Raw genomic sequence first — 15,827 nt, 5'->3', positions numbered from 1 at the left:
AGCTTGGCCAGGCTTTAGGTTCCAGGGCCAGGCCTGTGCTCAGGGGACCCTGGGCATCTCAGCCTCACCCCTCGAGGGGAGCAGGGCAGCAGCCAGTCAGGGGAAGTGGCCCCAGAGCCCCAGGGCCCAGCCCAGGGGTCACCCTGTCTGCCCCCCACACCTGCTGACCTCAGCTGTGCCCTCCGGGAAAACATGTGCAGCGCAGGTGCCAGCCCTGCCCGCCCAGCCGTGAACCCCAGGCCCAGGGTCTGCAGATGGGCCGCGGTCACCAGCCCCCCCCAGCTGATCGTCACAGGACGGGACCGGTGTGGGGCCGGTGGGGACAGTCAGCCCCAGATGCCTCGGCAGGACCTGATGCACTGCAAGGGTGGCGCTGCTGGGCAGAGAGAGTGGAGCAGAGCCATGCTCCTGCCAAGACAGGCAGGCGGCAGCCAGCAAGTGACCAGCTGCCAGCCAGCAGGCCAGGCAAGGGCATGGCTCAGGGCAGAGGGGGGGGCAGGTCCTGGGCAGGGAGCTCTGGGGTCGGGGTGCCGCTGCCGCCGCGGGAGAGGACCCAGGGCACCATCCCAGCACGCTCCCCTCCCCCCAACTGGCCCACTGCACAGGCCTAGAGCCGGGCCCTGGGTCGGAGCTGTGATCCCACCTCTGTCGGGCTGACGACCCCAGGGGTTGACGTTTGCCACTGGGGCCTGATGGAGTGAGCTCCGGTCCAAAGGCCCTGGGGCGGTGCTGGCTGGGGAGTCGTGGCGCGTGCTTAGTCCAGGTCCCCAGGCCCAGATGACCTGTGGCCTGTGTGACCTGTGCTGGGTCACGACCACGGAGGCCCCGCCCAATACTCTTGGGGCCAGATTCATATTCAGAGCCCTCCAGACTGTCCCAAGGCCCCACGCCAGCCCACGGGGAGCCCGACCCAGGGCCCCAGAGGAGGCACAGTGGACGCGGTCTGAGTTGTATTTTCTATTTTCTCCACCACGTATTCCTTTTTTGCCCCCAGAGGGAACCTGCACAGGTTCGGCAGCTACTTACGAGCCAGCCCGGGGAGGTGGGCACATCCAGACACCTCCCGGGGAGGTGGGGCGCCCCTCTCCTCAGAGGAGAGCGTTTGTTACCCCTCTGCCCTCAGCCGTCCACACGCCCCCGGGACCACCTCTTCCGGGCTGCACCCCCTCCAGGGAGCCCTCCTGACGTTACCCTCCGGTCGTGTCTGACATCCACCCAGGCTGCTTCCTCGGAGGAAAGAGCACACGGTGAGGACATTTCAGAGGCCGGGTCAGGGCCCGCTCCCTCCAGCCCTGCACACCCGCGGCTTCTCTGCAGCCTCTGAACATCTGCATGTGCGCGTCCTCGCGCCCTCGGCTTCTCTGCTCCCCCAGGGGAGACCAAGGCCCTGCAGGGGGCTCCCCAGGAAGGCTGAGGCAGGAGGGGCTCGGAGGCGTGAGCGTGCCTGGGGGCGGCTGACCAGGCTGCGGGCTGGGGTGACCCAGCCCCTCAGCGGGCAGCGCAGGCTGCAGACGAGCAAGAAGTAGGCCAGGAAGGGCCGCAGGCCGAGCCGGAGGCGTCCCCAGAGCAGACCTGCCCGGCTCTGCGCGGTCTGCTGGGGCTGCTGGGGCTGCTGGAGCGGAGCCACCCTCACCTCACGGCCCTGCTCCCTCTTCTCCATCTGCACCCTGTGCGCACAGCCGATGCCCGGTGCCCGGGGAGAAGGCTCCGTCTGCGGTCCCAGCTGCCGCCGAGGACCCCAACCCGCCAGGGGCTTGGTCTCCGGGGGCCTCCCACTGAGCTCTTGGGGCCCACCTGCCCCCAGGACCGCGCCTGGGCTCCTTGGGCACTGGCGACAGGGGCCCTACCGGGGGAAGGGCCCGAGGCACCCCCCGGTCCTGGCCCCCGACCCTGGGGCAGCTGCAGGGGGCGACTTCACTTCCCTGCCCACCACGCTCCCCCCCCCCCCCCCATTCTTCCTCTACCGTCCACAGGGGCGGGGTTCCAACTGTGCCGACCCAAGCTGCTGCGAGGTCAGGCGCTACCGCCGACGCTGCCCGGGGCCAGGCCAGTGGGGCTCCTTCTGGGCTTCTGTGGGCAGCCCCTCCTCGGTCCCGCGGAGTTAATGAGCGCACAGGACGGCAGCCTGAGCGGGGCGAGATCTCAGGGAGACACCGCCTGCTGGGAATAGTGAATACACGGAAGGGACGGATGGACAGAAGCAGGTGTTTGCTGAGCTCCTGGATACAGCTGTGTCTGAATCCTACTCTCTGGACTTTTCAATCACAGGCAACAATAAACACCCCTTTCCCTTCGTCCTTTTTGAGCTGGTTTTGTCATCTGCAGCCAAACTACAGCAGCTACAATCCCTGGTTCTCCTGTCCTCTCTCTCCTTCCTGCCACCTGGGCCCAATTCAGCTCTGTCCCTAAAGGGAGGGAAATCAGACTCAGCATTTATTCCAAATTGGTGGCCTCCAGAGCCACCCTCTGATCACACCCGGGCCCTGAACTCATCAGGACGCACTAGGAGCTGGCTCAGAATGTCACCAGGAAAAAAAAAAAAAGACAAGGAACAAAAAAAGAAAAATCTGCATTCCCATATTCAAATGAGCTCCTGCGGGAGGAGAAAGCAAACAGCAGTGGCTCCTCTGAAGACGTGTCACAGCACCGGACCCAGAGCCCTGACAAGCGCGCTGGCAAATGTGCCTGGGCCGGAACTAGCAGGACAACTGCCCTGCAGCTGGACCTCGGCGGCTCTGCTCGCTCATTATTCCTCATTAGTGGGCCGCGTCCCGCGCGGGGCCGAGCTCTGCAGGAACAGCGCCGGGCACGCAGTTGGTTGAAGGAGAAAGGGTTTTCTAGCACAGCGAGGGTGGCTAATGGCAGAGCCAGGCTGCCCCGTGACAGCACAGGACACAAGGGACAGCGTCCTGCTGGTGTGACGCCGACAGCACCCAACTTTGTTTCCCCAGCACGGAGCTCCTCTGACCCCGAGACTCAGGAGGGGCGGGCGGGCTGCCGCGGGGCCAGGCTGCAGGGTCGGGGCTGGGGCCGGGCGGGCGAGGGGGCTGAGGACCTCTCCTCCAGATGCCCGGAGCGGGGGCACAGCCGGGTGTCAGAGCACCCCACCACACCCAGCCTGCTCTTCCTGCACACCCCCACACCCTGCTGCGCGCCCTCCTCCAAGCCACCAGAACCCAAGACCTGACGTCAGCCTTGACCTCGGCCTTTCTGTCGCACACCTCGTGGGGCAGCTGCCTGAGGCACCCAGAATCCCACCAGGTCTCCCTGCTCCCCTGCCACCCGGCCGGCCTCCACCGCCTCGCCTGGAGGACTTCGGCCTCCCCACCCCTGCCCCTTGGCCTCTGCCCTCAACCCGCCGGACGCCCTCTGCACCGAAGCAGGGGTGGGTGTCACCACGGTGTCCCCCAGCACCATCCTGGGTGGCACATGTGCCTCTCCCCACACCCTCCCCTCTCTGGGCTCCAGCCGCAGACACGCGCTCCCACTCCCTGTCCCCAGCTCCCACTCCCTGTCCCCAGCTCCCACTCCCTGTCCCATACTCCTGCAGCCCCTCTGCCCAGGACACTGTTCCGTCCAGAAGCCCACCCAGCGGCGACCTCCCTGCCCCCTCCCGTGGGTCTTCACTCACGTGTGCCCTTCTCGGTGGAGACTCACTGGCCGCCCTCTCCCAGTTGGAACCTGGCCTGTGTTGACCTGTGTTGTCCAGGGAGCAGACACAGAGATGGGACTCAGGGTCGTGAGATGAGTGGGGACACCCGTGAAAGATGGGGAACGGGAGCAGGTGAGGGGCTCCCAGACTGCGGTGTGGGCCACAGGACAGGGTGCAGACCCGGCTGCCCCAGCAGCCCAGCCGCCCACGGAGCCCAGCGCCAGGCTGTCCTAGAGTCCCCGCTGTTGCAGCAGCCGGGGCTGTGACACCGCCCTGCCCTCCTCGGTTTTCTGGGGCAGGGACAGCTGAGTGGCACCCCTCCGAGTGCTGCTGGTCGTCTCCCCTGCACCAAGGACCTCGTCCGGGGCTCTCCAGCCACCCTTCCCAGGGGGACCCCCAAGGGGGGAGGCACACCAGCCCCGGCATCACAGCCACTGTCGGGGCTCAGCAGGGGCTCATCCCTCCCCTCCTCCCCTGTGCTCTTACCCTCTGCTGTCACCTCTGCAGGTCTTGGGGGCCGCCTGGGGGTGTGACCCGATCCTCATTCCGGAGGGGCTGAGCCCTGGTCACTGCCTTCTCAGGCCGGGTGGCGGCTCCGTGAGGGCACATTGCAGGCCCGCGGGGGGCACCACGGCACCAGAGGGCCCTGAATTCCACACGTGTCCCCCCTGCAGCTCGGAGTACCAGCAGCCCCAGGTCCTCCTGCCGACCGTCTGCTGCTCCCCGGGCAGTGGACGCTGAGTCCAGTGGGCTCTCCACGTGTCTGCCGCTGAGAGTGGGCCCTTGGGGGAGGGACCTGGAACCCCGCAGAGCCTGGGGGGCACGAATTCCTCAGGGGGCCCCTGGGTCCACGCACTCATTCTTCTCCCGTTGGGAACCCAGCGCCGTGTAAAACCCTCCAATGCACTAGGCTGCGTCCTGGGGGCGGCGCCCATCCTCGCGGGCATTGCCCTGCTGTCCCCGTGCCCTGTGAAGCGATGGTGCAGCGCGCAATGCAGCCAGTGGGGCCCGGGCTGGGAGGTGGTCCTGGGCTGGTGCCATGCTGGGCGGGCTTCCCTTTCCTGGACCGGGCTTGTGTGAGGCCCTGGATCATGGGGACAAGCCCACACCTGGGCAGGTTTGTGAAGACCCTTCAGTGCAGAGGGGGCCCAATGTAGCCCGCCCGCCGCCAGGTGCCAATTTGTAATCCACAAAGAACGTGCTATTTGGGGGCTCAGCCTCGGTCTCTGTTGCTGGCAGGTCACACATTGGGAGGTGGCAGGAGCCGGGTGGTCCTGGACTGACGGGAGTCCATGCTCCTGGCCCACACATGGCCTCTGATGTGACCACTCGGTGCTGTCACGCCACTTCTGGGGATACAAGACCCTTCACATCGGGGCCCACAGTCACTCGACCATCCCCATGGCTGCAGCCCAGAGCCCTTGTCTCCACCTCTGGCCCTTATGGGTCAGGTCCCCAGCCAGCCTCCGATTTGGGCACGGCCACCGAATCTAGATGTTCTCATCTGGGCCATGTTCTGGCTCACACAACACGTCCCACCCGCTGCCGGGAGCCCCACCCATCGGGAAGGCGTGGGCCTCACCTCAGCTCCGAGTCAGCAGCGGATCCAAACAGTATTGCCCCTGCACCACACTCTCTCGAAAGGAGAGCTGGGTGGCACCCCCAGGGCTGGGGGTGCAACACTCTCCACCCCCGCCCTGCTTCATTTCTGACAACTGTCGGACGCACGCATGAGCATCCTGTGTGGGGCCGGCCTCCCTCCATTAGGACAGCTTGGTATCGTGCCTGATATCTCCTAGGTGCTCAGCCAAACCTTGTCGAGTGGATGAATGAACAAGTCAGCCCATCAGTGGGTGAACTACCTCCTATGTGAGGGGTTTGCAGGGGATCTGGTTTTGCTAATCTGCCTGGAGTTTGCGTGGATGCGGCGTTTGCTCAATGGTCTCTTCGTTGGAGTGGACATCGGGCACGTCAAACGCCAGCTGTTTCAACAAATATGGATACTGGGGCCCCGAGCCACTCTGCGAGGGCCTTGGTGGGCCCGGAGTAGGGGCACGCTTGTCCCCAGCCCTTGCCAGCCTTTCCCAGCGTCTTGGAAGTTCTCCGCCATCCAGGCACCCAGGTACTCACTTCTTGGGATAGAGCCCCCAAGGCAAGATATCCTGTGATAGCCATACGGTGACCTGCCTCATTCACCCCAAACTGCCTTGGCCAAGTTGGGCCCAGCTCAGGGGACATCAGGCATGTGTCCAGCCAACGTCAAGGCTGACCTCAGGGGCCTTGACCTTAGAGCTGGACCAAGAGTGTGGCCATTGAGTGAGGGGCCTGTGGCCTCATGTGACCTTGGGTAGGTGGCTTCTCTGCTCTACAAAGGGACCTCCGAGCCTACCCACCTTTGAGGGCAGATGGGAGTTAGTGAGGTCATGCATGTAAATGCCAGTAGGAGGCGCTCACCAGCCTTGGCCATGGTCACCCTCAAACTTGGTCCCCCTGGCCTTCTGTCTCCTGATGGCCTCAACTTACCAAGGAAGATCTCCACACTCAGAAAAACATAACTCTTTTGGGTGATACAGCTGGCCCCCCGGTGCCAGGGTCTGAACTGAGTCCATGCGCCCTCCAGCTGCTGTGGGGCCAAAGACCTCCAGGGAAGGCTCTGGAATACTGCCGGCCACAAGGACAACCGTGGCCAGGTTCACAGAGACTTCAGAGGGGCTGCCCTCTATGCACACTTGCCCTTGGCCTGGCCCTCCATCTTGTACGATAAGCAACACACAGTCCCCATTCCAAGATGGGGACACCGAGGCTGGAAAGGAGGTCCCAGCTAGTGAGAGAGGGCCAGAGCCCCCCGTCAGCACCCCCACCAAATGCCATCTCCCAAGGCCAGGGGTGAGGGCATCCACACAGCGCTCGGGCCAGAGCCTGCCTTGAGTAGTTGGGGAAGAACAGGGCTGGGGGGGGGGTCCACTCAGCAGGGAGCTGCCGGCTGAGTGTGGGGGACACTGAGTCCTGACCCAGGACCGAAGGTGCAGGAGAACCTGGCTGATGGGAGCCATGGGGTCCAGCGGTGCCCGGCTGCTCCAGAAACTCTCCACACGGCTTGTGTCCCCACCAGCTAGCTGCCCGGTCCTGCACTGCGCTGCCCACCAGGCTCACTGGGGTGTGGTCGGGGTCGGCTGGGAGCCTGTGAGGGGGAGTGGGCTCACTTCTGGAGGGGAGGGGTACAGCCAGGTGCGCAGGGAGGGCTTCGGGGAGGATGAGCTGCGAGAAGCCGTGAACAGTGGGTCCCGGGGGGCCAAGGCCTGGGGTCTCCTGCAGCAACCAGCTCCGGGGAAGGGTTAGAGGGCACCTGCCTCCCCCACTTCCCAAAGTTTCCTAAGTACCTCCTGGGGCCCGGGAAAGGGCTGGGTCCTCGCACCATCAGGACGCCACGGGGGCGCCCGCCTGTGCCAGCGCCTGGCGTCCGGACGGCAGCCCCTTCCCCAGGCCTCGCTGCCCGACCCCCATGCACACTCGCCCATCGCCGTCCTCCTGGAGGCTTCCGCAGATGTGCGCCGCTGGAGACAGAGCAGTCGCTGCTTTCCTCTCCCCCGGGCGCTGTTCCCTGGCTGTCTGCTGTCTGCCTGTGTGTCTAACTGCCGGTGGGTCCCCAGCCTGACGCTGGGTGGCTGTTTCCCCGGGCTGTGGGTGTCTGTGTGTCTGAGTGTGGGCGCATCTGTCTCTCTCGCTGTGAATGTCTCCTGCCGAATCCGTCCTTGACCCTGTCTCTCTCCGCGTGTGTCTGGGGGGGAGGGGGTGCTCCCTCCCGCCGCCTCTCCTCCCCCACCCCCTCCTGCAGGCGCTAACGCAGCCGCGGCAGCTGCTGCCTTGGCTGCGCCCTCAGCGCAGTGACCTCGTCTGTCCCTGCAGCAGTGACCGCCCCGCTGCGCTGGCGGCCGGGGGGAGGGGACCCGGGGCCCAGCTCTGGACCCCTGGCCTCTGGCCGCCGACCTGGGGCCGCGGGAGCCGAGGGGGGCGCGCTGGCTTCCCGGCCGGGTCCACTGGCGCCCCATCTTCCCTTATGTAACTCCACAACTGTCTGCGCCTTGCAGGTCACCCGAGACCCCGCGCGGGCCCTGCCGGCGGGGAGGCTGACACCCAGAGCCCCGCGCGCCTGGGGCCGCAGCGGGCGCGGGGCTGCCGCCCTCGGAGACCCCTCCCATCCTTTCTCCTCCCCCAGAGCCGGAGCCGCGAGCCGCCGGGCTGAGCTCGACAGGAGGAGGGGGCTCGCGGGGCGCGCTCCCCCGCGCGGTGCAGGCGCCCCCCCGCCGGGTCCCGCCGCCGCCCCGCGCCCCAGCCCGCCCGCAGGCGTCGCCGGGGCCGAGGCCGGGGCGGGCCGAGCGGCCCCGGGGCAGCAGGCGCGCCCCGCCCCCCGCGCCCCCGCCCCCGCCCCGCGCCCCGCGCCCCGCGCCCGCCCGGCCGGGCCCCCCGCCAGCCCCGTGCGCTCCGGGCTGGGCTCGGCGGCCGGGCGGGCACGCGGCGCTGTCCGTGGTGCTGCCGGCGCCGGGCGGGGCGGGGGCGGGGGCGGGCCGGGGGCGGGGCGCGGGCGGCAGCCAATGGCGGGGGCGCTGCGCGGGGCGGGGGGCGGCGGGCTGGGCGCGGGGCGCACTCGGCTGCGCGCGGCACTCGGGGCGCACCGGCGCTCTGGCGGCCGCTCGCGCTCCCGCCCCGCTCCAGGGCCGCCGGGCCGCCCGCCCCGTGCCCGGCCCCGCCCCGGCCGCGTCCGCGGACCATGCGCCGGGCACCCCCCGGGGCAGCCGGCCGGGCCGAGGGCCCGCGGACGCCAGGCTCCCGGGCCGGGGCCCCTCCCGGCCGCCCTGCCCCGCGCCCCGGCGCCGCCTGAGCCATGGAGCGCGCGCCGCCCGACGGGCCGCTGAACGCGTCGGGGGCGCTGGCGGGCGAGGCGGCGGCTGCGGGCGGGGCGCGCGGCTTCTCGGCCGCCTGGACCGCGGTGCTGGCCGCGCTCATGGCGCTGCTCATCGTGGCCACGGTGCTCGGCAACGCGCTGGTCATGCTCGCCTTCGTGGCCGACTCGAGCCTCCGCACCCAGAACAACTTCTTCCTGCTCAACCTCGCCATCTCCGACTTCCTCGTGGGTAAAGCCCCCCCGCGGCGCGGCCGGCAGGCACCGGGCGTGGACCGGGGCGCGTCCGCTCGGGCGCACGCCCCGCCGGGGGGCCCCGCTGGGGAGGGGGCGCCGGGGCGCGGGGCGGGGGCGCGGGCCGAGTTCGCGGCCTCGCGGCGGGACGGGCGGGCGGGGACGGCCCTCGGGAGGGGCGGGCGGCGGGCGGGGGCGCGGGGGGCGCGGGGCGCAGCGGCCCCGGTGCCGCCGGCTCCTGCGCCGGAGCCAAACAAAGGCTGCTGGCGGACTCGGGACGTGCGGAGGGCGCCGGGGGAGGCGTGGGGGAGGGGACGGGGACGGGGAGGGGAGTCCTCGGAGGGGGGGGCGGGGGGATGCTCGCAGGAGCGCGCTCTCACGTGTCCGCGCGCGGCTGCCGGCCTGGGGGCGGGGCGCGGAGGGGCCGAGCGCCAGACACCTGTTGGGGCTGCTAGGTGCGTCTGCCAGACGCTGGGCGGTGGGAGCGGCTGGCGCGGCAGCCACGTGCCCCCTGAGCCGGGAGGAAGGCTCGTGCGGCTTCTGATCTGCCGCCCAAGGGCTCTCCAAAGGCGGGGATGGGGCTGGGGTCCCGCGGGCAGGAGAGGGAGGAAATCCTCCTTCCCCCCTTTGGGGCCTGGGAGGACCGGGCGGAAGTCTGGAGGTCCGGTGCCCAGAGGTCCCCACCCCGGGGCCTTCCCTCCTGCCCCCGAGTCCAAGGGATGCCAGTGGGACCCGAGGCTAGGCAGGGCTTGGGGGCCGGTATCAGGGCAGAGGCTGCGCCTAAGGCACAGGGCAGAGGGCAGGGCAAGGGAAGGGTCACGAGTCCCAGGAACGCGGCCACTGTGCGACCCCCAGGTCCTGCCCGTCTCTCCGCCGCGGTGCGGCTCACCCCCGGCGCCCGTCCAGCCCAGGCTCACCCTGGCCCTCCTCTCCCGCAGGGGCCTTCTGCATCCCACTCTATGTGCCCTATGTGCTGACCGGCCGCTGGCCCTTTAGCCGGGGTCTCTGCAAGCTGTGGCTGGTGGTGGACTATCTGCTGTGCACCTCCTCTGTCTTCAACATTGTGCTCATCAGCTACGACCGCTTCCTGTCGGTCACCCGTGCTGTGAGTCTGGGATGCCGCTGCCCTTGCTCAGTCCTGGGGGGACGGGAGGGGGGTCAGGGAGTGGCCACAACAGAGGATGGCCATATCCTAGCTGTGGGCGGTGCCAGGTGAGCTTGCTGGCCTCACACCTGATGTACTGGGTCCTCTATGGCCAGCTGCCCACTCAGTAGCCGGGGACAGGCAGGAGGGCTGTCTGGACCTGGCATCGGCTGTTCCCGAAGGAAGGGGGACGATTCAGCCTCTACTCTGGAGCAGGTCCAAAGCTCTGAGAGCTGAGGGAGGATCTGGGCCAGAGCCCTTTGGTGGCACCCCCACACACACACGTGTGCATGTGCGTGTGTGCACGAGGGTACACCAGGAAGTCAGGCATCAGCTTCTGGCCCCATAAGCTTCCCTTGGTGTGAGTGGTGACCCTGAGTTAGGGACGCTGGACTGCCCGGCCCTCCCACGTCAGAGCCATGGGGGCACGAGGGCAGCAGCCATGGGAGCACTGGTCTCCCCTTTGCCCTCTCATCTCCTCCTTGGTGGCTCTAACGGTCACTCTGAGCGCCCTCTGCTGGGGGCCACATGTGTCCTAGTCTAGAGAGGCCATGGGACAGAGGGCAGAGCGTGGGGTGGGGGTCACGTCCCAGCTCTGTCCCCTTGAGCCAATCCACCTGCAGTCTCCGCCTCCCTCCCTGAGCCACCAGGAAAGTGAGGACAGTAACAGAGATGCTGAGACATCCAAAAGGAGGTCAGCACAGAGCCTGGCCCCCGGTGGGCACTCAGGGCACAGGGGACAATGGCAAGACACTCTCGGGAGCTCACAGCTGCTGGGGGCGTACCCAGGCAGCCTGGCCCAAGGGTCGCGTTTGGGGTTGATCTGAGGGAGGCTCTCCGGCTGCAGGAGAGCGTGCTGGGCATCGGCCAGCCCAGGATCCGTGTGGGCAGGAGAGGCAGGCCCTGCACAGAGGCCCAGAGGCTGCTGGGGGGGAGACGTGGGGAGGGGGGGCGCTCCCAGCCCCCGTGGCTGCGGCAGAGCCTGGTGCCCTTCCCTCCTGACCCAGCCTGTCCCATGGCAGGTGTCCTACCGGGCCCAGCAGGGCGACACCCGGCGGGCGGTGCAGAAGATGGTGCTGGTGTGGGTGCTGGCCTTCCTGCTGTACGGCCCGGCCATCCTGAGCTGGGAGCACCTGTCCGGCGGCAGCTCCATCCCCGAGGGCCACTGCTACGCCGAGTTCTTCTACAACTGGTACTTCCTCATCACGGCCTCCACGCTGGAGTTCTTCACGCCCTTCCTCAGCGTCACGTTCTTCAACCTGAGCATCTACCTGAACATCCAGAGGCGCACCCGCGTCCGGCTGGACGGGGCGCGTGACCCCGAGCCCGCGCCCGAGGCCCAGCCCTCCCCGCCGCCGGCCGCGCCCGGCTGCTGGGGCTGTTGGCACAAGGGGCGAGGGGAGGCCGTGCCGCTGCACAGGTACGGGGTCGGGGTGGGCGAGGCAGCCCCCGGCGCCGAGGCCGGGGAGGCGGCCCTGGGGGGCGGCAGCGGCGGGGGCGCCGCGGCCTCACCCACCTCCAGCTCTGGCAGCTCCTCCCGGGGCGCAGAGCGGCCGCGCTCGCTCAAGCGGGGCTCCAAGCCGTCGGCGTCCTCCGCGTCGCTGGAGAAGCGCATGAAGATGGTGTCCCAGAGCATCACCCAGCGCTTCCGGCTGTCGCGGGACAAGAAGGTGGCCAAGTCGCTGGCCGTCATCGTGAGCATCTTCGGGCTCTGCTGGGCCCCGTACACGCTCCTGATGATCATTCGGGCCGCCTGCCACGGCCACTGCGTCCCTGACTACTGGTACGAGACGTCCTTCTGGCTGCTGTGGGCCAACTCGGCCGTCAACCCGGTCCTCTACCCCCTCTGCCACTACAGTTTCCGACGAGCCTTCACCAAGCTGCTCTGCCCCCAGAAGCTCAAGATCCAGCCCCACGGCTCCCTGGAGCGCTGCTGGAAGTGAGCGGCCCTTCACGGCCAGGGGGGCCGCCGGGGGGGCCCTCCCACTGCCACGCCCCCAGCTCTGGTCTCCTGGTCGGGCCCCTGGCCATCGGCCACCCCAGGGGGCCACACCTTGTCTGCAGCGCACCCTAAATGCCGCGCAGCATCTCTTAGACCATCTGCCTGCGGTGGAGGCAGCTTGGCGGGCTGGCCAGGGTGGCCCTTGTGCCTGAATGGGAATGTGGACGCCTCCCCTGCCCCCAGACGCTAGCTGCCCCCCAGGGGGAGCAATCCCCGCCCTGCTGCCCACCCTCCACAGACGGTCTGGCGGCCAGTGTCCACCGTTTGCACAGTTACCGCTTGGTGTCCTTCCCGAAGCAAGTGACGCAGCGTCTGCCCCCGCACGTGCGCACACCTGCACACTGTCCCCCCCCAAACAAGCCTGGGCCGTTGGCTCCGCTGCTGTGTGTCCCCTGCTCAAGCCCAGGCACCAGCAACTTCATCCCTCCGCCTCCGACCCCCTCTGCCCCCAAAGTGTCGAGTGCCCCCCGGGAACCTCGCGGCCGTTCTCTGCTCTTCCATTCTGGGTGTTTCAGGAAGATGAAGAAGAAAACACGTCCGTGAACTCCATGTTCCTTGGCTGTTTAATCAAGAGAGACAAAATTGCTGAGGAGCTCAGGGCTGGATTGGCAGGTGTGGGCTCCCACGCCCTCCTTCCTCGCGCTGCTGCTTCCGGCTGAGCTGCGCCAGCTGCTTCTGCCCACCCCGCCCCCGGGCTCGGGGTGCTGAGCCCTGACTGGCGGCTCCGAGAGCGGCCGGAGTCCCGGACGCCTGCTTGTCCAGAGGCTGCCCCTCCCGCCCTACCTGCTCGACCAGCTTCCTTGGGCTGAGGGGTGGGAGGGGGACTGGCCATGTCCCGAGGGTCCCGAGGCTTCTGCAGGGCAGCCCGAGGAGACCGGGGTCCCCGGGGCGTGCCCAGTGGAGGGGCCGTTCGTTCGCCACGTCCTGTGCACCCCGTCGGCGCTCTGCATGCTCCGCTCCCCGCGTGCCCGCTGCGCTGCCCTGCAGACTTCGAGGTCACAGTAAAGTGTATTTTTTTATTGGTGCTGATTCCTGAGGATTCCTTGGGGGGCGGGCTGCACTCCTGTACTTCAGGGAGACACGGGACCACCCAGCAGGGCATGAGGAGCAGGTGGGGAGGAAGGGCCACCTGGCCTGTCATACAAGGTTTGATTCGGATCCGGGGCCGGCGCCCCTCCCAGCAGTGCACCCCCACGCACCCCTGTTCAGGCAGGTGACCTGGTGCTAGGAGGGCCCCCCCACCCCGTGCAGCCTGCCCACCCCCCAGGAACTGGGTTCTCATCTGTCTTGGCCATGATCTTCCACCTGGGGAGCCGCCAGGAGGCGTGAGGACTGGAGCAGAGTTCAACGGGGGGGAGAGGAAGGGATGGACCCAAGGAGGGGAGGCCCCTTGGGTGGGAGGGCGTGAGCACAGTCCAACGGTCAGTCCCTGCAGGCTCCACGGAGGGGGCAGACACTGCTCCCAGCCCAGGTGCTCAGAGTCCGTGCAGGAAGGGGACAAGAGCAGCACAGCTTAGGGGAGACACTAACTTGGGTGGGCCAGAAGCCACCTCCTCCGGGAAGCCTTCCTTCCTTTCCAGCACTAGAGCCCTCCCTCCCCTGGCGGCAGGTTCTCTCCCCCCACGTTGGAACTGCTTCCGCAGGATTCTGACCACAGCCTCGGGTCCCACGGCAGACAGAGCCTGTCTCGTGACGCTCTGACAGCAGATGCCGCGGGGCCCTCTCCAGCCCCCAGATGCAGGTCAGCAAACTCTCATTCTCGCCGCTGCAGAGCGAAGCTGTTCGCAGCAACATTTCAAAGCCTTCCTCCTCCCGACCCCTCTCACCCCACAGCTGTGTCTGCACCTTCATTTTCCAAACGCCCCAGAAAACTCCCTCGGATCCTCGTCGGGCCCCCTTCCCTGCACTATCTCCCTCCGCCGCCAGGGGCCCCCGTGGCCGAGGCAGGGTGCCCCGTGGTCCCCCTCAGTGGCCAGCGGGAGGGCCGAGCCCGGGGGCCGCCCTCGGGGGCACAGGTTGGGGCGGGCGCAGCAGGGGACGGGGTGGCAGGGACCGTGGGTGCCGCCGTCTGCGGGGCCCAGAGCGCGGGCTGGCCCCCGCCCCCACCCCGCGGGCGACCGTCGCCACCGCTCGGAGCCCCCTGGGGAAGGCCGAGGACCCCGTCCTCCGCGCCAGCAGCACAGCCGGAGCCCTGGCCGCCCCTCCGCCCGGCCCTGCTAAATGGCTACAAATTGGAGATAAAAGCGCAGGCTTTCAAGCAATTTTGTCTTCAATCTCTGGAAACCGCTGCTCCCGAGCTCCTGCGTGAGGACGGAGGAGGAGAGAAGAAAGCCACCGAGTCTATTGGGCCTGAGTCCTGCAGCAAACAAACACGCCAAGGGGCCTTTCTCCTCCGAGGGCCGCGCGGGTGGAGGGGGGCGGGGAGCCGGCGCCGGCGGGAGGGGGGGGGCTCCGCGAGGTCGCCCACGCCAGCCGCTGCTGTTTGTTGAGCACCTACTGTGTGCCGGGCCGAGGGGGTGCTGGGCCGCTGGGCCGCCCATCAACAGCCTGCGGACAAGCGGGGCCACTCCCGCGGAACGAGGACTGCAGGACACCGATGGGGATGGGCGGGGGGGAGGCCCTGCGGGCGGTGGGCGGGGACCCTGTGTCACTCATTGGTCTCCTGAACACTCTGACCCCAAGGGGCGCTCCCCAAGAGGCCGCGGGTCGAAGGCAGAGCGTGCAGGGTAAGGGGTGGCCCCGGAACTGGCTCTGGGCATGTGCTGGGTGGGGGTCCCTCCCAGGCTGCGGTGAAGACCTTGCATTTTTAGGGTGCTGTGCCGGCAACCCCCACCTTTCTACAGAAGGCAGGTCGCCCCATGTTTCCTTGGGGCAGCCAGGGCCACGACAGCTGGGGCGCTGAGGCCGGGCTCTGGAGCCCTGACGTGTGGGGGAGCCGCGTGGCCGTCTGTCCTCCGCCGCCCCCGCCCCGTGCTTACACCCGTGGCTGCCAAGAGCCTTTCCACCGTGTGCTGGAGCACGCTCAGTCCTCGCAGCTGGCCCACGGGCGGGGGGGGGGGGGGGCGCATCCAGCTCTGCAGGTGCAGGGGCCAGGGCTCCAGGGGCCGGGCGACACCCCAGGCCCCGAACCCAGTGGGCGGGGGGGCCAGGAGTCCATCTCCCCCTTCCTCTGGGATCCCCCCGGGCACCGCGGGGACCGTGCTGTCGGGAAGGGGTTCCGGGAGCCTGGGGCCCGGGCCTCAGTCGGTGGCTCTCTGCTGTGCGGTGTGCAAGCAGCCGGGAAAAGTCACCCCTGCGGAGCCAGCAAGCAGAGGAGAGAAGGGGGGGGAGACGAGCTGGGCTGTGGAGGTGGGGGGGCCCCATGCCCAATTGCCCGGGGCAGGCAGGAAGGCAGGAAGTGGGTTTGGAGGAGAAACTGAGGCCGGGGGCAGGGACCGCCATGGCTCGCCCAGCAGGTCTGTGTGGAGGCTGGGACTGAAGCCAGGGACCCATCGGGGCACCTCGCCCACCCTCCTTCCTGTCCAGTCGGTCTGAGGGGCCAGGCAGCGGCTCCTGGGCCTCAGTTTCTTCCTCTGCAGAATGGGGTCAGTCCCGGCGCGGGGGGCAGGGGGCGATGCAGGAGCAGACATCGCTGAGGCCCTGCCGGGGCACTGGCTCTGCCCGCCCGTTGTTACAGGAACGCCCGGTGCCCCCGGTGGGCAGCGCTGTGCTGGCCTGGGCCTCCCGCCCCCCACAGCAAGGTGCTGGCTGCAGGCGCCGCCGCCCTGGGACCTGGAGGGCTCACCCTGTTCCCTGCCCTCCCTCCCTCCCTCCCTCCCTTCCTTCCTCAGAGGGGAAAGCAGCCCAGGATCGGAGGCTGGCTAGGACTGGCCCCCCGCCCCTGCCCAGGGCCGCA

The 15,827-nt window shown here is 68.5% G+C and overlaps 1 protein-coding gene and 1 long non-coding RNA gene across 4 annotated transcripts; one reads left to right on the top strand and one right to left on the bottom strand.

Annotated features, from left to right (window-relative positions):
* Positions 1–1,955: 1,955 nt before the first annotated feature.
* Positions 1,956–7,851, bottom strand: LOC144298655 (uncharacterized). 2 transcript variants are annotated; one of them, XR_013365604.1, is made up of 3 exons: positions 4,139–7,851; positions 3,632–3,696; positions 1,956–2,160 (listed from the first exon to the last, which is right to left on the bottom strand). It is a non-coding gene; the product is annotated as an uncharacterized LOC144298655 (long non-coding RNA). The 2 variants fall into 2 exon arrangements; XR_013365603.1 differs by having other exon boundaries at positions 1,956–2,157.
* A 668-nt stretch (positions 7,852–8,519) lies between these two features.
* Positions 8,520–12,961, top strand: HRH3 (histamine receptor H3). Of its 2 annotated transcripts, XM_077873810.1 has the most exons (4): positions 8,520–8,784; positions 9,725–9,891; positions 10,953–11,350; positions 11,453–12,961. In XM_077873810.1, the coding sequence occupies exons 1-4, from the start codon at positions 8,535–8,537 to the stop codon at positions 11,871–11,873; spliced, it is 1,236 nt and encodes a 411-aa protein (XP_077729936.1). In that variant the 5' UTR covers positions 8,520–8,534; the 3' UTR covers positions 11,874–12,961. The 2 variants fall into 2 exon arrangements, with proteins under 2 accessions (XP_077729936.1, XP_077729935.1); XM_077873809.1 differs by having other exon boundaries at positions 10,953–12,961.
* The last annotated feature ends 2,866 nt before the right edge of the window (positions 12,962–15,827 follow it).

Source organism: Canis aureus, chromosome 26 (assembly GCF_053574225.1).
Source record: "Canis aureus isolate CA01 chromosome 26, VMU_Caureus_v.1.0, whole genome shotgun sequence".
Taxonomy (NCBI): Eukaryota; Metazoa; Chordata; class Mammalia; order Carnivora; family Canidae; genus Canis; species Canis aureus.
The sequence above is the reverse complement of the archived record's forward strand: the minus strand, read 5'-3'. Positions and strand labels throughout refer to the sequence as shown.